The following is a 23636-nucleotide window of genomic DNA, read 5'->3' on the forward strand; positions in this document are numbered from 1 at the left end:
TGATTACAATAAGCATCGTAAAAAGGGGCAAGGGGAAGGCATTACTTTGGTTTGGCACGTTGCCATCCTCGTTCACCTCGCTCCTCCTCCCGTGGCATCCCCAACACACACACGCGCGCACACACAAAATCACATTGTAAGCCAGAGCGCCGCCCCAAGTGCGCCTCCAGTACACCAATCACACTGGCTTCGTAGCGCAAGTGGTCGAGCGTCCAGAAAACCACGCACTCCCCCACCCTTTCTCCAGTGCTGGGCAAAGCAATTCTGCTGCTGTTACAATAAATTTGTAGTGCATCTAAAAACAAGTATTTCTTCACGGTTGTTGTTGTTCTTGTTTTTGTTGCTGCACCCGTGTGTGTGCGTGTGTGGGTTGGTATGGTTGTGCGTCCATCCCGCATGCAACGGAATAGAAGAAAAACAAAGGCACGCAAAGAACGGTGATCGTAGATACGGAGATGCGTAGGCGAAGAGAAAAGCAATCCTCTCCTCCTCCCCTCACCCCATCCCACAGATATATATATATATATATATAAAGGTTCAACTGCCACGGTATCAGGCGGCGTGCGCTTCTTCCCGCAGGCATTGATGCGTGGAAGCGGGATATGACGTGGAGCACGGCAGGACGCATGTATGCGACCACCGACGCGTCGTCCCAAACACGCAAAGCCGCACCTCAAGCATACTTTTCTCTTATCAGTGACTGGCGTACATTATTGTTGGTCGCTGCGCTGCAGTCCATCCTACACCTCAAGGGTGGGGCGGAGCCAAAGCGTCCGTTGTGTGTACTATTTCCTGGCACACCCTCCCCCCATGCAGGCTCCCCACAGCTACTGGACGGCACAACGTAGACCCACTCGTTGCCCTCCAGCTGCTCCGTGATGAGAAGCTCCTGATTGCGTTTCTTGACAATCTCCGTTATGAGTGGCGCTTTATTGACAATAAACGGGTGACTTCGTACATCCTTCGGCGTTGCCCGCTCATTTGTGCTGGTCTTGAGCAGCCACTCCACAAGGGACTTGGCGCTGCTGGAGATGTTGGCCCAGCCTGGCCCCACACAGCGGATCCCCAATCGCACCTCCCTGTACAGCTCCACGAACCGCTTCCCCCGCAGGGGACGCACCCCAGAGAGCAGCATGTAAGCTACAACCCCTAAACTAAACATGTCCGCACGGTGCATGGTGCTACCGGAGGCCTCGAAGAGCCGCAAATGATCCACCACCGCCAGGATGTTCTCCGGCGACGCAAACCCGTATGTTCCACACGGCACAAACAACTGACGCTTCTCATTTGCGATGTACTCCGCAAGCCCAAAATCGATGATCATCACTTTACTAAAGTCACGGGAAACGATTATATTGTCGTGCTTAATGTCGCGGTGAACAATGTGCTTGACGCGGTAAAGGTAGTCTAGCCCCTCGGCTATTTGCGCAACCACATTAGCGGTAAACACCTCTAAGTCGCAGTGGCGTGTACGCACAAACTCCCACGCATGTTTCAGGGCGCCGCCATCACCGGCCTCCATCACAATGACGAGGCAGAGCGGTGTCTGAAACACCTCCAGCAAGCGTGCTACATTCGGGTGGTCAATATCTTTCATGATTTCCAACTCCGTTCTGATTTTACGCCAGGCGGTAATCGTCAAGGTGGAACTCTTCGTAATTACTTTGAGCGCCACACGTGGGTATTCACACCGACGACGGTCCTCGCACTTGTAGACGGTGCCTGTGACGCCCTTCCCAATGCGTGCGCCGTCAAAGAAGGAAGGAAATCGCTCTTGAATGCAGCCGTAGTATTCATAGCCACTAACATGAAACTCTGAAAGAGCCGTGTAGCACGACTGCAAAAAGGCGTTGATGGAGGCGTTGTCAAGAAAGGAGAAAATGAGGTCCGCTATGGCCCCATCCCGTCTACCCGACGCAGGATCGTAGATGCTGCGAAAGATAAACGGCAGACGACACGCGTTGCAGCAGCGCAGCAGTTCTCCGCGGTAGCTGGCAGTGCGGGGGGCACAGTCATTGCAAAAAATTCTTCCGCACCAGCGGCAGTGGTGTTTGCTAAACAGCATGGAGAACTTCTTGCAGCACAGTCTATTCTCGCATGCGTTTGTGGAGCTGTCATCGCGCCAGGTTACGCCAGGGATGACGAGCGCACGCAGCTGGCGCATAATCACCACACGACCACGCCACTCTCGCTAGCCCCACCCGAAAGCAATAAGGCAGCAGGAAACAAATTGGGCTGCAGGATATTTTCTGGCGCGCCGCACGTGTTTTTGGGGCTCTTAGAAGGGCGGCATCATCCCGTACGCACAGAGACGTGCAGGGAAAAAATAAAAGACGGCAGCAAAACAGAGCACCCGAAGGCATTACGATAAAAATGGCAACAACCCAAGACGGGCACGCTCCTTAGCAGGCACACACCACACACTACACACCGTGGCAAGGTGGGGAAAGTACAGGGGAAAACACACAGAAAGCAACAACATAAAAAGGAGCAGCGTCACCGGTGGCCGTTGGCAGAGCCCGCAACCACCACTCACAACAGACACTCCCCTCACGCCGCCAACAAACGAGAAAAGAACAAAGCAACAACAACAAACTAAAAAAAAAAATAGGAACATAACTCAGAGAATAACAACAGCAGCAACATCGGATTGTTACCGCCGCATACATTTGCCTCTCAGGGTGTGCACGTGAGTGCCTGTCGCTACGTACCTCCAGTCGTTGTGGCGGAAAAACGTCGGCTAAGTATCGCTGCGGCAACTGCCACAAAAACAATAAACGCAAGTACTCTGAAAAGCCCCCCAAAAAAAAAGAGGAGAAACGTTTTAAGAATCCCCCCACTACCACCACACAAACATCAGACAATCAATCGTAGCTGTTTCTTGCCTTCATTCTTCGCTCCACAATTCCACGCGGAAACTTATTCGCAATCTCAATGCAGACCTTTTCAACGGCGGTGTGAATGTCATTCACGTGCGGAAAAAGGTGCTGCAGCCAACGTGTGTCTAGCAGGTTGTTGCTGCGAGCCGACAGGAGGATTTTGTTCTGCTCGTCGACTGAAAAATTCTCGTAGGTGTAGGCAGGGTCAACGTGCCTCTTGTAGAGTTCCAGCACCTCGTTATGCGAAATGGCCCCCGGATTTGTCAGATTGATCGTCCCGGTGACTTTGTCCAACGACAGCTGCACAAGAATGGGCAGCATCTCCGGCAGCACCGTCATGCTGTTCGGAATATTCACCACCTTCTCGTAGTTTGCAATTTTGGTGATGAAGTTGTACGGGCTGTTGTCAGCCGAAATGGGCATGCGAATACGTGCATTGAGCGCAGTGGCATTGAAGAGTAAATGCATAAGACGATCTGTGTAGCCCTTCACAGTGCTGTACGCAGACCCAAAGAAGTTTGGGGTGGCGGCCTCATCAAAGCCATCCCCCCCCAGCCTGTGCGCCGCCTCGTCGTAGTAGAAAATGCATCCCGTGCCAAGATACGTGAAATGTATGCTGTGACGTGCACACACCTGTGCGAGCACAACAGGGGACCATAAGTTGTCCCGCATGTTCTCCATGAGTTTGTCTGGCTGTTCAAGGTAGTCTATTGTGAGGTGTCGCCCACCGCGTGTGCGCCCAATGAAACTGACAACACGATCCGGTTGAACTACATGCAGTTCATGCTCGACTGCCGCCACATCATCCGCGCGGGACTCGGCGCCAACAGCCTCAAAACCGGAGTCTTTCAGCAACTTCATAAACGCCTGACCAATCCACCCCTTGTGGCCCCAGACAAGAAAACGCATCCCCGTCTTTATGTCTTCATGTTTCATTTTATAGTGGCCGGCGCTGCTCGTGTCAACGAAAGAAGAAGGATGGGACGGTGACAGTGTGTATGAAAGAACTGCAAGCAGCTGCAGAAAATAAAACAATCAAACAGTCAGCTTGATTCTATCTTTGGCGCTTCTCCAGTCAGTGTCTTCGTTTTACCGTGGTTGTGGCTGACGGTTTCTCTCTCGACCTCTCTCCGCCCCACCGCACTCCCGCGCTCTCTGTAGTTGCGATGTGTTTTTTTCTTTTCTTTTCTCCCTAACCTCGCAGAGCACCAGCAGGAAGGAAGAAGAGAAACAATATCGACGGCGGGGTGAAGGAGCCACAAGAAGGCACGAAGTGCCCTCGCATTGCCCAATGAACCCGGCAGTCACACACCTTCAATTCCCTCACCGCCTTCCACTGCCTGCATGGCGGCGGGATAAAATTTCCCACCCACGCCTACGGCCGTCCGTGCATGCAGTTTCCCCCTGGAGAAAAGCAACCGCAACAACTTTTTTGCCGCTGTTGCTGTCCCCGTCTCTTCCCTTCTCTTTCTTATTACTCTCCCGTTTTTTTCCCCCGTTGTTTGTCAATTTTCGTTTATTCGCTGTATCTCTGTGAATACCAAACACGATACTAATTACAGGGCGTTCCCGCCACGCCAAACGCAGAGGGAAGAAAGGCATACACTCCAAGCAGCATGCGCTGCTGCACAGATGAAAAGAGAAATAAAAACAAAATGGATTCCTGCAGATGCCAGTGCTGCGGTGGCGTCATTGGCTTACAGTTTGCCGATGGCACGGTACCACAGTCGTTTGATGCCCTCTGGTTCATCATCGAGGGCACTGAGAGCAGGATCGTCCGCCAGAGCCTTCCGCACCTCCGGGTCGTACCGTGCGGCGCAGCGCTTCAAGTGTGTCATCGCCTCCTGGCAGCGCGATGCCTCAAACATGTTGACCATCATGCACTGATGCAACCTCTCCGCCTCCTTTGCGCACTCCTTTACCAAATTAAATCTGCTGTAATCGTAGGCCTCGTTCTGTCGTTCCTTCCACCCCTTGATGCAGTTGTAGTAGCCAACACGCTGCTTCTGGCAAGCCCCTTCCGGGTGATCCGGGCTGTAATCAAACTCCTTGAGGCACGACCGCCACAATGTAGCCTCCACTGCGCAGGGTGCAGGATCCGGCACATGTGTCGGCATGCGTGCTTTGCGTGTGTTTAGCCTGTGGGTGTCAACAAAAAAACGCCTATGTTATGCTGCCGACCACGTTCCCCGTACTTCCTCGCCCCCACCCGATAAACGGCGTCCTTCTCCCAAACAAGGCACTGTGGAGGGCCAAAGGAGCACACACACCGAGAAAGCCAAAAAAAAAAGAGCAAAGAAAGATGCCCACCAGGTACGACGAAGTGCATTCGTAATTGGTGGGGAAGGGAAGGGATGAAAAAAAAAAAAAGCGCCGAGTCAAAAAAGTCACTCGCAACCCCACGGGCGCCGTAGGCACAACGCACGCACGCACGCACACAATATATATATATATATATATCGTGGCATGCTACCATTCACAAATAAAAAGAGATGAAACCGTTAGAACAAAAAAAAATAAGCATAATAAGCATAATAACAGTAATACTATTCATAAACTAAAATAATGCCGTACTAATGCAGGCAGGCAACATCCGATAAGCCACAGACTGAACGATACTCTTGTGGTGTGCGACATCGCTTTACCCTTATTGGTACGCCTCCAAAACTTGGCTGCTCGTTAGCAAGGGAAGATCAGAGGGGTAGTTAATAATATCAAACAACTTGCACAAGGTGTACACCCAGTACTCGTGTTCATCCTCGGAATCGGCACGGAGCAGCAACTTGTACTCAATTTCCTTTTCTGTATATATAATGCATACTTCACGCCCTGGCTGCGTCGCCTCCTTGTGTGTACGCAACGATGGCCGTGTAACAATACGGGTATCATCTGTATTCAAAAGCAAGAACGCCACGGGTTTGCGGCATAACTCGTCCCTAAAGTAATTCAGACTCACCATCGTGTTGAAGGGTGCAAGAACAAAGTACCGACGGCGCCAATTGTTTCGACCAAAGTAACTCCGTCCAATGGAGAACTTGTGCATCCATCCTTTACAGCCATTCGGCACACCACCGGCGACAACAGAGGTGGAGATGACTAACACCTCCCTCTCCTCCTTCTTGCTAAGACGGCTGCAACTCCCACGAGGCTCCAACATTGAGTCGTGCGGACTTAAACTGGGGAGCTGTGGCATTGTGAATTCACTGGGATTTTCCACTGAAGTAGATGGTAACGATACGAGTGCCTCCATACTCGGCAACGGTTTGTTTGTCTCCGTCTGACGGTGCGGCAGAGTGGGTTGGAATGACAATACCTGTCCGTTTTTCTTCTTCTCAGCGGCGGCTGTAACGTTCCCGAATGATGGCACCTGCGATGGGAGCTGTGTGGTATCAGCCGATCTAGGCGTAGGTTCCGCAGACAACTGCTCATCCTTGATGGCTGCGGGAGCAAACGATGCCGTCTCTTTTATTACCTTCTCTATGGCCGCCGTCGCATCCGCCGGAAGCTGTTTCCCATGCTGAAAGTAGCCTACGACAGTGCTGCCGTCCGGCATCGTGAGAACACCCTTCCCATGTGGCTGATTATTCAGAAAGAAGCCGCAGTACGTCCTCTCGTCCTGCGAGTGATACGTAATGGAGCCGGCGCCGTGAAGATTCCCCTGAACAAAATCACCGATGTAGTGATCACCGTTCTCAAAAACCATTTCACCCGTTCCGTGGGGCTTGTCATTCATCCAGTCACCGTTGTACACACGTTTGCCGCCTTCAAAGGTCATTTTTCCTCGCACCTTTTTGCCGTTTTCCCAGGTCCCCTCAAAAACACGCTTCCCCCCGGCGTACCACCCCTTCCCCTCCCCTGTCATGGCGCCATCTTTAAATTCGCCCTCGTAGTACTCACCATTTTTCTGCGTCAGCCGCCCAATGCCGTGACGAACGCCGTGCCTGTACTCCCCCTCGTAGAGGCGACCATCCGAAAAGGTGTAGGACCCCATTTTCCCATGCGGTTTCCCCTTAAAAAAGGGCCCCTTGTAGGAGTCACCGTTGCACCACACGATACTGCCAATGCCGTGCCGCTCATCCATGTTCCATGCACCATCGTACAGCCTGACCCCCGTCGGGTGTTTTTCCACCTTGGAGCAGAAGACGCCCTGCCCATGGCGCATGTTCCAAGAGAAACTCCCCGTGTACACATCCAGCGCTGTCGTCAAAACACCTTCTCCGTGCATGGAGTCATCGACGACCCCACCTGTGTAGGTGCAGTTATCAGGAAGTTGCGCGTCCTCCACATATTTACTCGGTAAATTCAATGGCCCCTTAAAATCGTTCACCTGGATGTCGCTCATAAATGCTTCCACAGAACGTCACGGCTACTGCCGGATTCCCGTCCCGCTGCCTCCGTTTTCCTCCCGCAATAACAACAAAAAAAAAGAAAAAACAAAGCAAACAAGTAGCCACAAAACACAAATAATGTTCTCCTTCTCCTTTGCAATATCGTGTCTTGCCTTTGGAAACAAATTAGCGCTGCCGCTCTCCTCGTATCGAGTTCACTGTATAACCATCTAACGTCGTTTAAATGGGGACAGAGCAGTGGGGAAAGACAAACAAAAGACGAAAATAAAGGACGATACACAGATAAATATATTCATATGAAAAATGACAAACACACACATATATATATATTCGTAGAGTAAGCATTGCATTTGCAATGCATGTTTGCAGGCCATGCATGGCGTTCAACGTAACGCACAGCATCCGCATCACTTGTTTCAGATATATATTTTTTAGCCTCGATCTGAAGACGAAATGCGGTACTATAAGGTCAAAACATAAAAAAAAAAGAAGCGCACCAGATGTCGAACGGAGAAACGGTAGAAGCATAACTGAAGAGAACAATCCGAACAACAACAAAAGCAAATCAACCAACTACAAGTATATATATTATGTAAATGCAGCCCAGAGTCACAGCGCATACCGTATGTATATATATATATATATACGCTCCTAGATGTGTACAAGTCCAGAAGCACACGCACACACGCACACACACACACAGAGAGACATATACAAATGTGGATATACACGTGCAGTAGAAGAACGACAAAATAGTAATGGTAATAACAACTACCGCCTAGAAGAGGTGTAGCAAAAGCGTCATGCACGCCCCCACCGCCGCCAGAAGCAGCACACGTAAAGTAGGATGACCAACCAAACAGCATCAATCTCTGAAAAAGCATTTATAGCAAATCTGAAGGTTTATCAAATTGACTCTCCAGCTTTGGCTGATGTTTGGCCCTTTTCTTCTTCCTGACACCCTGCGATGCTGCTTTATTGCTAACAGACGGGGCGTATGGTCGCCTCGGAGCCGAGCTTGCACGCGTGCGGCCAGTTACAGAGTCAAACTGCATCGCCTTAAGCCGAAGCACCGCAGCTCCTTCCATATCTGGTGAAAAGGGGTAGTGAATGCCAAGTCTATCCGCCATTGCCATGTATTCAACAAGTTTATTCTTCGTCTGTACGAGCTCCCTTGCAAGGTTCTGCAGCTCCAACTGCAGTCGCTGCACCTTCGCGTCGGGGTTACCCGTTACTGTATTCACTGCATTCGTAGTTTCACCCAGTTCCGAGTGCAGTCTGCTGCTCCCCGTCACGAGTCGATGTGAATCCGTGTCTTTCTGGGCATCAGCTGAGTGACTCCGTAACTGCGATTCCAGGAATTGAATCTGCTCATACAGCTCTGTAGTCCGAGAGTCAACGTCTTTGGTTGCAAGTTCCAGATCATCACGGGCGTCTACTAATTCCTGCGTGAGAGTAGCGACATTCTCCTTGTGTCGTGCATTCTCAGCCCGCAGCACTAAGACCTCCTGCTCAAGTTTCTCTATTGTATCTCGTCGTTGCTGGAGCTGTGCTTGTTGCTGCTGCTTCACCGCCCCATCAGCGGCAGCCAGCACCAATACGTCTGTCCCCTGTAGTTCTTCGACGTGGGCCATGGTTGAAAGGCATTTCTTGGCCACCTTCTTCCTCCTCTTCCTTGACTGTCCAGAGGCTAAACTAAGCGGATCGTCGCTGTCCTGCGCCTTGCGATGGAGCTCACTCTCCAATTGCTGCACTCGCTCAAGTAGCGCTGCAGCCTCGGTGTCTGCCTTGTCAAGCGCCTTGACAAACGTCTCCGCCGCCTCTGTGTTGTACCGCTTCTGCTCCTCCAGCTGACGCTGAGCCTGTATGAGCGACATCTGCAGCTGCTCCGCCCGAGCGTATTGAGCGGCTGCGTCTGCGGATGGCGTTGCCGCATCTATGCTACAAAAACCACTGCGGTCACTGGCGCAGCTCTCTTTAGTCACAGCAGCGGCAGCAGCATGACTATTGCTACTCACATCCTCACCATTGTCATGGCAATTAGCCTTTATATTCGTACTAGGGCCATCACTCTTTGTGGCCTCTCGCAGCCTCCAAAAATCTAACTCTATAGCTCTCTTCTCCGCATGCAGACGTCGAATCTCTTCACAAAGCCTCTCAAGCTCCACCTCCATATCCTGCTGTTGGCGCAGTTTGTGTGCCGCCCCAGCCGACACCTCGGCCTCCAGCTTCTCATGCTTCTCTTTATAATCCACAACCGCACTCCTTGCCCTGTTCAGCTCCTCCCGCTGTACTTCCATCTCTTGGTTTATCGCGGCAACTGTTTCCAGAAGTTTTTCCTCCTGCCGGCACTTGTCCTCAAAGGCCCGACGGTGTTTCTGCGCCGCCGTCTCCATTTCCTTTTGATGCAACAGCAATCGTTCCTCGCTCTGCTGCAAATTACCCACCCGACTTCGAAGTTCCTCCAGTTCCTCATTAAGCCCGGCAATTTTCTTCGCTTCCGCCGCCAGTCGCTCGGCGGTGGCGCCACGCTCCTTTTGGTGTGTCGCCTGCAAAGACTCAATCTGCCGCACGTGCTCCTCATTCTCCGTCTCCAGGTCATCGATGGTTTGACGGTAAATGAGAATCTCAGACTTTAGCTTGTCAAGGTCAAAGGTCTTCTGCCTCAACTCCTCGCTGACCCGCCCCTTCTCCGCCAAGGTCGTCTTATGAATGGCTTCCGGAACAAAGTTGTCTTGTGTAGCACGCACCGTCGCCAGCGTTGCGTTTGCCGCGTCGAGTTTGCGCTGCAGCTGAGCATTCTCCTCCTTGTATGTGGCCTCCGCCGCCACCTGGGCGCGCGTACGCTCCTGCTCCAACTTCACTGCCATCTCCTTGATGCCATCCTGCATGTTCGTCATCTGCGCCTCCAGCGTCTCATTCACGTCCCGTAGGCGTGCATTTTCACCGCTGAGTTGATTTACCTTTTCACGCATTTTGGCATCGTTCGCCTGCAGTGCCGCTGCCTGCTCCTCGTGTGATTTGATCGTGTTCTGCTGCCGTGTCAGCACCGCGTGGAGGCTCTCGTTTTCTTCCTTGATGCGCCCCAACTCCCTTCGTGCCTCCTCCAATTGCTTCTTAATCGGCTCCAACGTGTTTGACAGCTTTGAGTTCTGTGACTGCAGCTCGGCGTATTGGCTCACGTTTATCGTGCGACTCTGCGCCAGCTCCATGTACGCAATGGTCTCCTTCGCCTTGACGAGCTCATTCTCCAGTACCTCCACGTTTGAAAGACGATCCTGCAGGGCATCATTCTTTTGCCTCAGCTCCGCCAAATTTTGGTGCAGCTTCACCGTCTCCTCGCTCTCGCGCCGCAACTTTTTAAGCTCCAGCTGTGCGGCCTCCTTCTCCTCGACGAGTGCGTCTTTCGCGGTAACGCTGCTGTTGAGGTCACTCGTTAGCGTCACACAGCGCTTCAAGAGAAAGTTAATGCGTTGCTTGTCCTCCTGAGAGGCACGTGTGAGCCGGATGAGTTCCTCCTCCTTCGCCGCAGCAACCGCGCGGAGCTGCTTCACCTCTTCAATGAGTTGATTGCGCTGAAACTCCACGCGTTCAACGCGCGCCTTATTGCGCTCTAGCGTGCTAAGGATCTCTAAGTCGTCCAGCGTGGATTCACCCCTGTCGCCGCTTCTGGACGCGGCGCTTGCGCGTTGCTCTCTTTCCTGCTCGAGGAGCTCCTCCAGTTGCTTCGCCCGCGAGGCAGTGAACTCGAGCTCCTGCGAAAGTTGTTTGTTCCGCGCCTCCGCCGCCGTCAGCGTGTCACGCGCGACGCTGTGGTATAATTTCTGTTCAAGTCCCGCCTTCTCTCGTTGCAGCTCGTCCACCTCCAGCTCGTTCGCCTGCCTCAGCTCCGACAACCGCACCTCCAGTTGCTGCACCTCCCGCGTGACCGTCTGCAGGCGACCATTCAAGACGTCGCATTCCTGCTGCAGCTTGCTGCATCTATCGCACGGTAGCTCCTGCGGCGGTGTCCGCTCCTCAGTGGCGGGTGCACGTGGCCGGTTCTCTGCTTCATTCAGTCGTTGCAACAGCATATTGTTCTCGTTCACCTTAAGCTTATGCAGTTGCTCTTCCGTTGTCAGGGCCTTCTGCAGCTGCGCCACTTCCGTCTTCAGCCGCGCGATTTCATCATTCATGTACTGCAGTTCCACCTCATTGGTGTGGCTGCCCTCCTGGCGTAAAGACTGCAGGTCCCGCTGCAGTCGGGTGTTTTCTACTGTTTTTATCTGCAACTCCTCTCGTGTGCTGCGGAGCTCCTGCCGAAGCTCCTGCTCACGCTCCGAGCGACGCTCCAACTCAAGCCGTAAGTCGTTCAGCAAAACCCGCTCCGCCTCCGTCTGACTAGGGAGAATGCGAACGGCGACGCTCAACGGCCCGCGGCTGATCACATCCTGCTGCTCATGCACAATGGCCGAGAGTCTCTGCGCATTCATGTGTGCATTCTGCAGTTCGCCAATGAGCGCCTGTACCTCATCATTGGAGGAGGCGTGACTCGCCTGGTACTCAACAAACTCGTTTTGCAGTTCCTGCATCAGCTGCTCCAAACCCTCGCGTGCCGCAGCCTTCGAGCCACCAAACCAGCCCGTCTTCTCTGGCTCAAAGAGGGAGTGCAACACGGATGTCCCCGCAAAAGGACTGGTGGATAACTCTGTGCATTTCTCCTCTTGCTGACTGACGTGCCTTGCCAGCCTCGCGTTATCGTCACACACCTTCGTAAGAGCGTTGGCAAGGGAAGCATTTTCACTCTCCAGTTGTCGTAGCCGCTTCATCAGCGCGTTGCCCTCCTCCAGGGAATGCACCACCTGCGTCGCGCCTGAAGACAACACGGCGGAGGCGGTACTGGTGTTCTTAAGGGGATTCAAGCCTGACGCACACGGCAACTCCGCGGGTTGATCGTGTGGGGTTTGGCTCTCCGCGGCGGTGCTGCCGTTGTTGGCATCGTCCGGGTCCACTGGGCTCCTCGCTCGTGCGAGACCCACCACCTTTTTGGGCATCGTTTCTGAGTAACTTGGCCTCTGCATACTCCGTTATATACGCGTGTTCGCCTGCGGCCAAAGACACACGCCGTGAAACGGCCTCCCGCTACCCTTCTCCGCCACTACTTCGCAAACTGGTACGCGTACGTGTGTCTGAGCCGCTGGGCCCAAGCTGCTATTTATTCACCCTCGTGTCTTCGCGTTCTTCTGCTATGAACCAGCTGGCACGGGTGACAAAAATCCAAACACCCAACCTCAGTGGCAAGAAAAAATACAGCGGAGTCAAAGCACAACGAAGAAGAGGAAAACAGCCAACTAAACCAACCAAAAGAAAAAAAGAATTAGAAAGAAACCGGTTGACACGATTATATCACCGCAAGAATGCACCCACCAAAACACAGAGACAGCGACATACAAACAGACAAAGATAAAAAGAGGGCAGGGGGAAAGCGTGCAGGCCTGTATCGATAGTTCATCGCGCATTGGTGCATACGAGTAATGACGAGGGTAACAAGGGTGATGTGTACATCACTCGCTACGCGTTAATATTTCTTCCAATACTTATCTATTACCATTATTTTGCCTTTTGATTGCCTGCCGCCTGTCCCTCTATACAAATCACCCATGTGTTTCCAACTCAAGAAGAAGAAGTGTTACAGCCGGCTCGTGACCACTTCCTCAATGCTTCTTTCCACACTCCTCCCGCTCCTTGGCGTCCAGCACGGCAAGGTGGTACATGCCATCCAGCAACTGCTGCACATTCACCACCTGCTTCATCGCGTTCAGGGCGCCCATCACAATCAACAGTGGAAGCGTGATCGTCTGCACCCACGTCACCTCGCGATACATCCAGTACGCGTACAGGAGAATGTACGAAAACTCCTGCCCAACGCAAAAGGCCCCCATCACATTGCGGTTTGAGTAATACAGCCTCAGCAAGTAAAATGTGCTTTCCGAGACGTCCTTGTGCGACTCTTTACGCAGAAAGAGGCTAACGTACATGCGACAGAAGTGTGACGCCACATCCAGAAAGACAAGAAAGGCACACAACGTCGTAAAGCAATCGGGCATGGGCTGCACCACGTGGTTCAACACCAGAAGGAGGCCGGCGGTGGAGGCGCGGTCTGTCAGCATGTCGAAAATGGCCCCAAAGTTTGAGCACTGATCCATGTATCGCGCCACTATCCCGTCCGCTGCGTCCAGCACAAAGGAGAGCGTGTAAAACGTGAGGAAGAGGCCAGGGTAGTTGCCCAAGATGACGAAGGAACCGAGGGACAAAAAGACGCGCACGTAGCCTATGACGTTGGGGTAAAACCAGTAGATCTGCGTGGGGCTAACGCGTCTGGGGTTTCCGTCAGGTGTCATGGCGAAGTGTTGCACGATTCAGCGGGTGTGAGCGCAACCAAACAACGTATACGCACCGTGATCTGAAGTTAGTGGGATGTATTCTCTGCGCGTTTCAGACAGATCCACTTACCGTGAGGCGTGAAGCCACTAAAAGAGAAAGAGAGGGCAGCGCAAAAAGAAAAATTAAAAAAAAATACAAACACAAAGACCTCAGCAGCGGCAAAGAAACCTGCACCATCATCATCATCACCATTGTCACAACACGGCTGCCTGTAGAGTGCGGCGTGTCAAATGACAGGTAAGGCATACGTGAAGACTGCCACCAGTTTCATCTTCGTGGGCCTTCTTCGTGGCGAATCTCCTCCCGCATCTGGTCGACACTAAAGGGGCAGGCGCGGTACTTAAGTACGGGGTAGCGGAAGTAAACATTCTCCTGTGCCACGTGCCGTTTTGCCAGGCAGCTGTCGCACAGCTCAGCGCTGGCGTCCGTGAAGTGGTCCAATGTGAGGTGCAGACCGCAGAGGACGCACAGACGCTTGCAGTCCACGCAGACAATAGACTGCGACAAAGTGGTGGCCTTGTTGAAGTGCGCCGCGGGCAGCAGGCGACGGCAGGTGCCACACCGCAAACGCAGGTTCTTCTTGGAGACAAAAAGTGCGCCACGCCGCGAGAGTCGCAGTGTGAGGGTCCGCCACATCCCTTTTGTGTGTGTGTCGCCTTGGGGAAGGGGGCGGCGCACCAACCGGCGATGTGAAAAGAGAGAAGAAGAAGCAAAGTGCGGGGGCCACGCAGTGAAATTCAAATGAGACGCACAGGCGAAGCCACAAAGTACACACCACCGCCACCGCCATCATTACTTCGTTCTCTCCCTCCCTCTCTGTCCTCGTAGTCTCCTCTCAGTTTTCCGTCTCGCGCCCCAGACGAGAGGAAAGAAGGAGAAACAAAAATAAAAACCTCAAAAAACTTTCATGTTAACGCGCAGGATAATCACTTGGTCCGCCAGCTTCTTTTCCACCCGCTGCTGCACCTCCGCCACGAAGGCCGCCGCGTCGATGACAACGTCAGTCCATGACATGCCCTTCCGGTTCAACTCTCCACTCCTCAGTAACTCCTCCGCGAAGCCAAGCCTCAGAGGCAACGCCGCACGCAACACAATGGTCTGCCGATATTTTTCCTTTAACACTTCCCGTGTCACTGCCTCCAGTGTCTGCTTGCATACCAGGAGAGTTCCCTTCTGGTACTCATTGCACATTATGACTGGGCGAAGGCGGGAGCGATAAAGCACCCGAACTGTCGCCGACTTCCCCATACCCGTCACCCCTTCCGAAGTCGTTACGGACCGCTGCCTGCGTTTCATGGCGAAACGGTACGGGTCCAAGTCCGCCCCCAAATCCACCACCACTGTGGAATCCGTGAATTATAAATAGAACCGCACCTTATACAGCAGCCAGTTGGCACAAATGCGTTTCGTCACGATTGAGGACCCCTCCCCAATTCAACTTGCTTCTCCTTCTTCGTTGCATCCTCATTCGCGACGTCGTCGCCGACAGTCACCACGCGGCGATTACCAGCCCACCGGTTCTGCAGCACCGCATAGTCAAAGTAATGAAAACGCGTCTTGGAGTACGGCTCCGGGTCTGTCGTCAGATCATAGCTGCGCGTTGTCAGGTAGCACGCAACACACAGCACCGTCGTAGCGCCGAGCAGCCCGTGGATACTCAGCGTTGCCTTTAGCCAACCAAGCGCCGCGCCTGGGCCAGGCACGCGAAATCCTTCCACAAAATCGTGTCCCTTCACCCCGTACGTATCAGTCCGAAGGTCGCTGCATGCGGCACGGCGGCCTTGCTGTAGGAGGTGGAGGCAACACTGCTACGCCGGCTGCAAGACAACATTGACGAGGCCGCACGCCGCACCACAGCAGCCTCCCTGCCGCCTGCTCACATCGAGTCTGGGATGTCTCCGCTGAAGCAAAAAAAAAAAAGAAAAAAAACATGCACAACAGAACACGTGGTCATGACAATACAACCGACGGGAAAGGGGGAGGGAAGAGAAAAAGAGCAGCTACGTCGGGGTACAGAAAGGGAGCCAAAAGGCACATGGTCCACGGCCGCCGTCGAACCAAAGGAACTGAAAGGACAACAGCAACAGCAGCAATCAGCGACGTCACAAAGTGCAGAGGGAATACCACCGCTTTACAACAAAAAAGCTAAGAAACAGAAAAAAAACGTGGGTGTGTGTGGGTGTGTGGGGGGGACTCACAAGCCCGAAAAGAATAAATTTTCAACTTCCTCGAGAGTGCTTCCGCCACTGGCCGATATCTTCCGCTTTGGCCACCATCGCTTTTACACTTTCTTCCACATCTTCGCGTTCGCCCAACACTCCAGGGAGGTCAGCTGCGGCGCTAGTCGCTGTGGCGGTATCAGGGGTGTCCGCATGCCCGGTGGACAGAGCCATCGTCTTGGCAAGCTTTTTCGCGCGCAGGCTCTCCAGTAGCCTCTGCGAAGCACCCAGGTGCGTGGAGATATCCTCTAGTTTTTGCTCAGCCTCAACAAGAGCGTGGCTGGTAAGCGTCCCGAGGGCCTTGAGCTGCCTCACGCAGAGATTCAACCGCCTCGTCTCGTCGCTCTCCATGCTCTGCGCAATCTCAATCTCGGGCGCCAGTTCTGAACGGATGGCGGCTAGTCGTTTTTCACGTCGCTCCCGTGCGGACTTCAATTCCTCCGCAGTACGCGAACCGCCTCTTGCGGCACCGCTCCCGTCTGCAATGGCCAGCTGCTGTGCCACCCCCGCTGGAGGTGACTCGGTGGCCACCCACAAAAACAGTTTGCTCGTCAGATCACCAAAGGCTGTGCCGTTAAACGTGATGGCGGTGCTGATGCTGTTCATGCTTCTAAACACGACGATGAGCCGCTCGCCCGTGACATCCCAGCCCTCGATGGCGCCACATTTTGTCACAAGTAATCGCAAAAGATCCTCCCGCACCGTCGACGGGCAGCCTTCAATGTAGACCGTACGGTGCAGCTTCCCCACCAGATCTAGTGGCATGCGCTATAGCTATTCGATCTTGTGTGTGTGTGTGTGTTTTCTCCTTCCTTTTGTTTTCCGCCACCGTCATTCTAAACAGTCACGAGGAAGAAAAAATTTAAAGCAATGCACGAAATAAGCAGCTCAAAAAAAAAAAGAGGCTAAGCACCAAGCAAAACAAAAACAAAAATAGATGGGACAAGTTGAAAATGTGCACAAACAAAAACCGCACCGTATTGATTTACCTCTTTTGTACGTGTGTGTTCCGTTGTTGATGTTTTCCTCCGTTCTTCTCCGGGTAAACTTATGGTTCTCCCCCTGAGTCTCTCTAAAATGTGAAGACCCCGCACACCAGTAAGCATCTCTCCCGGCCCGCAATCTATTTAGAAGATTTCTAACCCATTCACATATCTAAGGGCATGTACAACTGCCCAGGGCAAGGCCGTTGCTAAACAATGAAGCTACGACGATGGTGATGGAGCCTCCAATGGGAAGGGAAGGTGTGTGAACACACACACATATGTGCATCTATTTATTTATATATTTATTTATTTATTTATTTTATAAATAAATAAAAAAAACCACAAAGTCTAGGGGAGGCGAGGAAGTCGTACAGCGCCCCATCCCTGCCTCGCGCCCTCGTGAAGAGAAACTTTAAAAAAGAGGAACCATAATGGGAAAGCACACACACACACACACTGAGAGAGAAAGAGAAGGAAGGAGAAAGAGAAAAAGCCAACACTATCATAACTAACAACAACAAGCGACAATCGTCTGCGGCCATGGCAAGGAGAAAAGAAATGATGTCTGCCTTCCCGCCTACACCTCCTCGACGGAAGCGACGGTGCTTGCTGACGCGGCTGTGAGTTGAGATAGGGGCACAGGGCTATCGTCAAAGCGCAGCTGCAGAGCGCAGTCTCGCTCCACATCCTCTTTCCCATGCTCGATGTCTTCCCTGACAACATTTGGGTATACAAGCAGCGGTGAGAGGGATGGAGTCGGTCCAAACTGTGTTGTAACCAAGCCGCTTCTATCGCATGTGCTGTTCTGGTTACGGGGGTGGCTAAGACTTGCCCCTTGGCTTGAGGTCGCCACATCGTCGCTACTGCTCTTTGACACTGCTCCATTGCCAACATTTCTCACTAACGTCGCCCATTCTGTGTGCGGGGTGGGGGAGACGCTGGGTGTGCACACGTCGTGCATGCTCGGCATGCGCTCCGTGGAATGAGAAGAGCTAACCGTGACAAAACTAGCACCCGAAAGGGACTGGCTGCAATGGGCCGTCGTAGCCCACTTGCAAGCAGCACCATTGCCACTGTTGGTGATACTTGGACTACCACCGCTCCCACTACTTCTATCGCTTACTTGCAGCGGCAGTTGGGTCTGCGACTGTCGCCTTCGCTCACCCGCTGTGGTGTCCGCCGCCTCCGCCGCCTCCGCTGTGGTGGTCGTCGTGTGCGTCGGCTGAAAGAGTTGCATCAGCTGTGCATCCCACGGCTCAGGCGTGGCTACGCACGAAAGGCTCACGGCGCTTGGAAGCTCTGTCTCCACACTACTTTCGCCCAGACCACAACTAATGCCCTGCATGAAGGGATGTTGCAGGGCCTCCTGGCAGGAAAGTCGGTTTGCTTCATCCACACAAAGGAGAGACTTCATAAAGTCGCATGCCTCCGTTGAAAGGTGTGCGGGAAAGCGCACATCCCCTTTTGAGATACGGGCACACACCTCCCACGTGGAGAGGTGTTCAAACGGCAGACAACCGCACAGAACGCGGTAGGTCAAGATTCCAAGAGCCCACACATCCGCCTTCGTGCTGCAACCCCGCTTTAAGACCTGCTCTGGTGCAAGGTAATCCACCGTGCCGCAAAGTGTGTAGCGGCGGGAGTGCTGCGAAACCCCACCGTCAAGACGCACCGCCCATGAAAAATCTGCCAGTTTCACCTCGTCGCCTTTGATTAAAATGTTATCCGGCTTCACGTCGCGGTGGATAATGTCCCGCTGATGCAGAAAGTCGAGCGCTGAAAGCAGAGGCCGCAGAATACCTCGTGTCTCCTCCTCCGACAGGCGATGCCGCGTCCGTGAGTCCAGTAGGGTCTGCAGGTTCCCCCCGTCCGCGTACTCCAACACCAAAAAGACCCGCAGCTCATCCCAAAAGTACGCAAAAAGGCGCAAGATATGACAATGATGACGTCCTGCGTACTCCTGCAGCTCCACCTCCCGCCTTAGCTGGTGGGCGAGATCGTGGTAGCGGATCATGTCCTTTGAAAGGCACTTTAGCACGACAGCGCACTTCGTTCGCTTCTCCCTTGCGAGGTAAATCTTGCCAAAGCGTCCCTCACCCAACTTTCGCCCCACGTCAAAGTCGTCCAAAGACCACATGGGCCGCTGCACCACCACCCTGCGGCCCTTGGGGGAGCCTGAACTGCACACCGACACAGCATCCTTCACAACGGCAGCGGCGGCAGTCGACGTCATGAGGCGCGGCGACGCACGGGAAGTATCACCCATCCTCCTGCTACAGTCCCACTCGTACATCCAAGAGCCACCAACGCCGAAGGGCGTCTCGTGTTGGGCCGCCATGGCAGCGCTGCGGATGCAACAATACAAAGCGGTCAAAAAGAAATAAACTGAAATGAAACTATTGCCGTCCCCGTCCCCCTCCCAACCCAAAGCCTACGCAACGTTACTTCCTGTGCTGTGGGCGGAAGCCAACAAACAACACAAGTAATTGCCATCACAGCAGAGCAGCATCAGGAACGGCAAACAACCCCATAAAGAACGACAGAGAAACAAACAAATAAAATAAAAAAAAAAACAAATGGAGAAAAGACAAAAGAGGCAGCTACGCATCCACCCGTACGTTCCTCCAGCAAAGGGAAGAAAAGCTTCTCAATGAGGCGCACGCAGGAAAAGAGAAGAGAAACCCCAAAAAACAAAAACAAAAAAGCAAGGTGCCACCACATCCGCGCGGAGAACTCGTTTTGCGGATGTTTCACCTGACGCCCCAAGAAAGCAACGGAGGGCCCCACATGCCGCATGGCGGGCTGTACAACCAAATTCTCGAAAATATGTAGTTAAACCTCCCGCAAGGCAAAAACTGTCGACGTGGCGTCAGGTGCGTCTTTGCATCGCCGCCACAACCATCTCCACTGCGGCACCCGCCTCGGCGCAAAAGACGAAGTGCAGCTTCACACGGCGGCAGCAACCTCAGGGGCATCTTTCCCACTGGGACAATTTACATCGCAACCTCCTAATGTGATTCGCCCGGGCCGGTCTGGAGGCAGCAAATCGAGACGCCATTTTTGCTCATCATATCAGTGTAAAAGACGTCAAATACCAAGCTGGCCCAGCCACTTTTCATCAGCTGATACGTCCCCTGCGAGCGAAGGTCAGCCCGCGGCGAGTAGGGAGTGATGCGGGGGTGACTGTGGCGCCAAGAAATTACGCGACTTTGACGTCCCACCCTTTATGTGCAGCGCTCCACCTCATCAGTGGCGCTGGCAAACACCGTCAGAACACTTTAAACGCGGTCAGAGCGAGGCACACTGCGACGCAATATTTACGCCTCCCACACATTGGCGCACTTATGTGAATGTGGCTTTGCGGTGTCAAAATACGCAGCAGCAGCTGCTTCCTAAATTCGGATGCACTGTGGCGGCGGTCGCCGTTGCGCACGTCATCACTGTCCCTGTGAGAATGGCAGTTGCGGCCCCACTGCTGCGGTGCAGCATCAAACCCCCAAGCTGCAACCTCATCACTTATTCCTGCTCCGTCGTGAAGGCGTGCGACAGGCACGCCTGTACCACCGTATCAGTCACATAAACCTTTTCAGGAGGTGTCTTTGACCCCATTGTGTTGTCTTTTGGGGAATCAGCAACCGCTAAGAATACACCACTCTGCTAATGAGCATTGTAAATATTCCCATTGGCCACACACACACACACGCACGGGCCCCGCCTAATGACCACACTAACTACGTGTGTGTATGTAGATATGATAAATCGACACAAATACACAGACTTCCATGGAGTCATACGTGTGAAACAGGCAAGGTAGAAAAAAAATTCATGTGAATAAGTAAAAGACAGTGAGAAAGACAAGGACAAAAAAAAAAGGTGGAAAATATAAAAAAATATAAGAGAAAATAAAGGAAAGGGCGTATATTCATGCGTGCATGTATGCGTGTCATGCCATTTATTCCGTTAAAAGAAGCGTAAGAGGAGAGAGGGACGACATGGCGGCAACCCGGAGAGTCAAGAAGGGAGGAGGAGAGAGGAGAGAGGAGGCCAAAGAGCAACCATCACCACTCTGCCATCAACCACAAAAGGACGAAGCACATGACTGCTATAAAAAGAGAAATAAAATACACTTAAATCAAAGAAAAAAAAAACGGTACAAGGCGTGGCCCTGGCACACCATACTTCCAGGGGAACTGATAGACCGCATGTGTTGAGCAAATCACACAGAAAAAAAAAAAAAAAGTATGGCGGAAGAATGTTACAATCACATCTTTCCCGCTCTCACCCGCGTGTACCGGTTTGGTTCTTCCCTCATCTACTTCACCCGTTGTTCGCAGTGGAACTCGTTCATAAGCACAAATGAATGCTTGAGAGTTAAGTCATATGTTTCTAATCGCCCTCCTGCCTTTATTCCTCTCTACTTTTCTACCTTCCTCCCTCCTTGCTCTCTTTCTCTCTTTCTCTCCCTCTCTTGTTGATCGTGTCATTGCCGTCCCTCCACTACTGTGCGGAATAGCGTCACCACCGCATGCTGCGGTAACTCGCTGATAAGTTCCCAGGCCTGAGGATCCTCTTGAATAAGCGCGGTAAAATTACTTGCCACGTAACTAATGGCCCGCTCATGCAGCTCTGGAACCTGGTGCTTCACAGCATATATAAGCAGGCGAAGGGCATTTTGGTAGTTGAAGGCTTCATCAGCCTCCTTCTTGAGGTGCCCGTCCATGCCAAAGACGCTGTGCATCTTGAAAACGATGGCCACGTCCTCTGCGGAGAAGTCGCGGTAGTACTCGAGGTGATGACGGTAGATTCCGGTGAGCAGCTTCTGCCAAGAGCGCTGGGAAAAGTCAAACTCCGATGCTGTGAAGGGCGGTACCGCCACGGAGGATCGCGGATTTATGGCCTGCGAGAAGAGGATACAGCGAGAAGCCAAAATGTAGCGGTGCGCCTTAACAATCAAGTGCTTCGGCCCCACCACGAGCTCCATGTCGCTGTACTCCCCCGATTCCGCCAACCACCCCAGCTGCCTACCAAGGGTGTTCTTCGACGGCGGGATTGTCACCTGCGGCACCGGCTCCTTGTCGCGCATAATAAGAGAGAGGCGCCTGAACAGGTGACCGGGAATCTCCTCAAACTTCGGGTCCTGAATGAGAAAATCGTAGTTTTCCAAAAGAACTCGAAGATACAAGGCGTTGAGAACATCATCCCCCGCATTGTACCGCGTCAGTGCAATGGAAAGTATATTTTCATGCGATAGGAGTGGCCTCACAAAGGTCAAGCAGACGCCAGATAAGTCGTAGAACTCACATGCATAAGATAGTAAATACAAATCGAGTAACGCCTCAGGCGGTAAAACCCCTTGCTGGGGATACTCCTCTGTGTACACGTACTGTAAGAAGGCAGAAAAAACGTCTACCGAGACTGCGATAGCCACAACGCAGCCAGGCTGCAGCGGCAACACATGCTCCGGTAACAGTGGACGCATGCGAGCAGCGATAACGCACCGATGCGCCTTCACGCGGACGCCTTGAATGTCAAACGTCATATCCGTCACCGCCTCAAGGTGCTCAAAGGGGTACAAAAGTGGTGCCCGAGCAGCTGCCTGCCCAGCAGCCACACTGGGGCTTTTCTCTGGCGCAACAATCAAGCGTCCTCTAAGAGACGCGGAACGCGTAGCACCGGTGCCTCTATTATACTCAGTCGGTGAGCGCATGCGCAAAATTGCATGCTTTGGGTCTCGATACGACGTGGAATGCACAGGAGGCGAGCTGGAGCGTCCACGCTGCATGCTTGTGTCAAGACCGCCAACGCCATAGTTGTTATTTCCGGCTTCCACTATCTTCAGCAGGACATCAATGTCAAAGTAAAGTGCACCGGAGGCTGCGTCCTCGTAGGCAAATCCATTCTCTCGCTGCAGGAGACGCCAAATCGGAATGAACTCATTCATCCCCCACGCGCTTCCAGACTTCTTGAAGGGACAGCGAAAGGTGTGAGCTTTCGAGGACGGCGGATCCTCGCAGCACCGCAGGATCAATTTGAATTGTGCCACCACAGGTACGTTCGTGCAGCTTTGAAGATGAATGGAGAGAAATCCCTCGTTACTCGCCGCCGCCGCGCGCCGTTGCAGGTGTATACGCCATGCGTGATCCCCAAGGGCAAACTGTGGACTGTAGTGGGAGGCGTTTGACTGCATATTCCGCACCACCTTCAGTGGGCAGTGGTAGCGGAACCGTGCGCCGTTCTCGGAAACCACCTCTATAGTCTCGATGAACTCCATCACTGCAGCAGCCAGAGAGACGCCAGCAGTTTCCAACAATATCAATTTATAAAGCCCGTCTTGTATTTTTCGTTGTTGATTACTTACTATTCCGTCTTTCCGTCCACGACCTTCCCCTCACCTCGCCTCTCTACTGGCCGATGGGTATAACAGACACCTACCTGCACGACGGAGCAGCGAACCTGCAGCAGCCCCTCTCGACGGCCTCTTCACGCCGAAGGACGAAAGTATCGCCGGGATGGTCAAGAAAAACAAAGAGGTACACCACCCATGCGGCGCAAAGAGCGAATAAGAGCACACAAACACACAAACACACACACACAAGCACACAAACACACAAAACAAAAAAAAAGGAAACGCGGCGCAAAGGTACAACACAAAAAGAAAGTGAGTGCGTCCCCCCTGCAGCCACACGCCCCTCTACCCGCATACAGCACATATACGCACACTCTCTCTTTCACTTTTCCTCGAAGGTAGCATCAGGTTCAGAGAACGGACTGCTGCCAACG

At 52.9% G+C, this 23636-nt stretch overlaps 12 protein-coding genes across 12 annotated transcripts, besides 24 other annotated features; 1 reads left to right on the forward strand and 11 right to left on the reverse strand.

Annotated features, from left to right (window-relative positions):
- The first annotated feature begins 318 nt into the window (after positions 1–318).
- Positions 319–346: a microsatellite.
- Positions 347–511: 165 nt separating this feature from the next.
- Positions 512–532: a microsatellite.
- A 141-nt stretch (positions 533–673) lies between these two features.
- Positions 674–2164, reverse strand: TraAM80_00349 (putative protein kinase; the record flags this gene model as incomplete). The annotated part of the gene is made up of 1 exon (XM_029377431.1): positions 674–2164. The coding sequence occupies one exon, from the start codon at positions 2162–2164 to the stop codon at positions 674–676; it is 1491 nt and encodes a 496-aa protein (XP_029242691.1).
- Positions 2165–2560: 396 nt separating this feature from the next.
- Positions 2561–2607: a microsatellite.
- Positions 2608–2645: a microsatellite.
- A 219-nt stretch (positions 2646–2864) lies between these two features.
- On the reverse strand, positions 2865–3788 carry TraAM80_00350 (putative dTDP-4-dehydrorhamnose reductase domain protein; the record flags this gene model as incomplete). The annotated part of the gene is made up of 1 exon (XM_029377432.1): positions 2865–3788. The coding sequence occupies one exon, from the start codon at positions 3786–3788 to the stop codon at positions 2865–2867; it is 924 nt and encodes a 307-aa protein (XP_029242692.1).
- A 788-nt stretch (positions 3789–4576) lies between these two features.
- TraAM80_00351 (uncharacterized protein) lies at positions 4577–4996 on the reverse strand (the record flags this gene model as incomplete). The annotated part of the gene is made up of 1 exon (XM_029377433.1): positions 4577–4996. The coding sequence occupies one exon, from the start codon at positions 4994–4996 to the stop codon at positions 4577–4579; it is 420 nt and encodes a 139-aa protein (XP_029242693.1).
- A 283-nt stretch (positions 4997–5279) lies between these two features.
- Positions 5280–5319: a microsatellite.
- Positions 5320–5339: a microsatellite.
- A 49-nt stretch (positions 5340–5388) lies between these two features.
- Positions 5389–5446: a microsatellite.
- Positions 5447–5526: 80 nt separating this feature from the next.
- Positions 5527–7221, reverse strand: TraAM80_00352 (phosphatidylinositol-4-phosphate 5-kinase; the record flags this gene model as incomplete). The annotated part of the gene is made up of 1 exon (XM_029377434.1): positions 5527–7221. The coding sequence occupies one exon, from the start codon at positions 7219–7221 to the stop codon at positions 5527–5529; it is 1695 nt and encodes a 564-aa protein (XP_029242694.1).
- Positions 7222–7291: 70 nt separating this feature from the next.
- Positions 7292–7325: a microsatellite.
- Positions 7326–7852: 527 nt separating this feature from the next.
- Positions 7853–7874: a microsatellite.
- A 28-nt stretch (positions 7875–7902) lies between these two features.
- Positions 7903–7944: a microsatellite.
- Positions 7945–8112: 168 nt separating this feature from the next.
- On the reverse strand, positions 8113–12288 carry TraAM80_00353 (uncharacterized protein; the record flags this gene model as incomplete). The annotated part of the gene is made up of 1 exon (XM_029377435.1): positions 8113–12288. One exon carries the CDS (start codon positions 12286–12288, stop codon positions 8113–8115), a length of 4176 nt encoding a protein of 1391 aa, XP_029242695.1.
- Positions 12289–12921: 633 nt separating this feature from the next.
- On the reverse strand, positions 12922–13608 carry TraAM80_00354 (phosphatidyltransferase; the record flags this gene model as incomplete). Its single annotated transcript, XM_029377436.1, has 1 exon — positions 12922–13608. The coding sequence occupies one exon, from the start codon at positions 13606–13608 to the stop codon at positions 12922–12924; it is 687 nt and encodes a 228-aa protein (XP_029242696.1).
- A 131-nt stretch (positions 13609–13739) lies between these two features.
- Positions 13740–13798: a sequence feature (A-rich).
- Positions 13799–13918: 120 nt separating this feature from the next.
- TraAM80_00355 (uncharacterized protein) lies at positions 13919–14287 on the reverse strand (the record flags this gene model as incomplete). The annotated part of the gene is made up of 1 exon (XM_029377437.1): positions 13919–14287. One exon carries the CDS (start codon positions 14285–14287, stop codon positions 13919–13921), a length of 369 nt encoding a protein of 122 aa, XP_029242697.1.
- A 258-nt stretch (positions 14288–14545) lies between these two features.
- TraAM80_00356 (uncharacterized protein) lies at positions 14546–14899 on the reverse strand (the record flags this gene model as incomplete). The annotated part of the gene is made up of 1 exon (XM_029377438.1): positions 14546–14899. One exon carries the CDS (start codon positions 14897–14899, stop codon positions 14546–14548), a length of 354 nt encoding a protein of 117 aa, XP_029242698.1.
- Positions 14900–15559: 660 nt separating this feature from the next.
- Positions 15560–15580: a microsatellite.
- Positions 15581–15870: 290 nt separating this feature from the next.
- Positions 15871–16635, reverse strand: TraAM80_00357 (uncharacterized protein; the record flags this gene model as incomplete). The annotated part of the gene is made up of 1 exon (XM_029377439.1): positions 15871–16635. The coding sequence occupies one exon, from the start codon at positions 16633–16635 to the stop codon at positions 15871–15873; it is 765 nt and encodes a 254-aa protein (XP_029242699.1).
- Positions 16636–16655: 20 nt separating this feature from the next.
- Positions 16656–16672: a microsatellite.
- Positions 16673–17143: 471 nt separating this feature from the next.
- Positions 17144–17176: a microsatellite.
- A 120-nt stretch (positions 17177–17296) lies between these two features.
- Positions 17297–17313: a microsatellite.
- Position 17314: 1 nt separating this feature from the next.
- Positions 17315–17349: a sequence feature (A-rich).
- Positions 17350–17433: 84 nt separating this feature from the next.
- Positions 17434–19194, reverse strand: TraAM80_00358 (putative protein kinase; the record flags this gene model as incomplete). The annotated part of the gene is made up of 1 exon (XM_029377440.1): positions 17434–19194. The coding sequence occupies one exon, from the start codon at positions 19192–19194 to the stop codon at positions 17434–17436; it is 1761 nt and encodes a 586-aa protein (XP_029242700.1).
- A 180-nt stretch (positions 19195–19374) lies between these two features.
- Positions 19375–19452: a sequence feature (A-rich).
- A 70-nt stretch (positions 19453–19522) lies between these two features.
- Positions 19523–19564: a sequence feature (A-rich).
- Positions 19565–20082: 518 nt separating this feature from the next.
- TraAM80_00359 (uncharacterized protein) lies at positions 20083–20436 on the forward strand (the record flags this gene model as incomplete). The annotated part of the gene is made up of 1 exon (XM_029377441.1): positions 20083–20436. The coding sequence occupies one exon, from the start codon at positions 20083–20085 to the stop codon at positions 20434–20436; it is 354 nt and encodes a 117-aa protein (XP_029242701.1).
- Positions 20437–20543: 107 nt separating this feature from the next.
- Positions 20544–20562: a microsatellite.
- Positions 20563–20861: 299 nt separating this feature from the next.
- Positions 20862–20900: a sequence feature (GA-rich).
- Positions 20901–20963: 63 nt separating this feature from the next.
- Positions 20964–21003: a sequence feature (A-rich).
- A 246-nt stretch (positions 21004–21249) lies between these two features.
- Positions 21250–21277: a microsatellite.
- Positions 21278–21324: a microsatellite.
- Positions 21325–21336: 12 nt separating this feature from the next.
- Positions 21337–23127, reverse strand: TraAM80_00360 (uncharacterized protein; the record flags this gene model as incomplete). Its single annotated transcript, XM_029377442.1, has 1 exon — positions 21337–23127. One exon carries the CDS (start codon positions 23125–23127, stop codon positions 21337–21339), a length of 1791 nt encoding a protein of 596 aa, XP_029242702.1.
- Positions 23128–23422: 295 nt separating this feature from the next.
- Positions 23423–23479: a microsatellite.
- Positions 23480–23636: the final 157 nt, after the last annotated feature.

Source organism: Trypanosoma rangeli (assembly GCF_003719475.1).
Source record: "Trypanosoma rangeli strain AM80 chromosome Unknown Tra_15.4_contig_00006, whole genome shotgun sequence".
Taxonomy (NCBI): Eukaryota; Euglenozoa; class Kinetoplastea; order Trypanosomatida; family Trypanosomatidae; genus Trypanosoma; species Trypanosoma rangeli.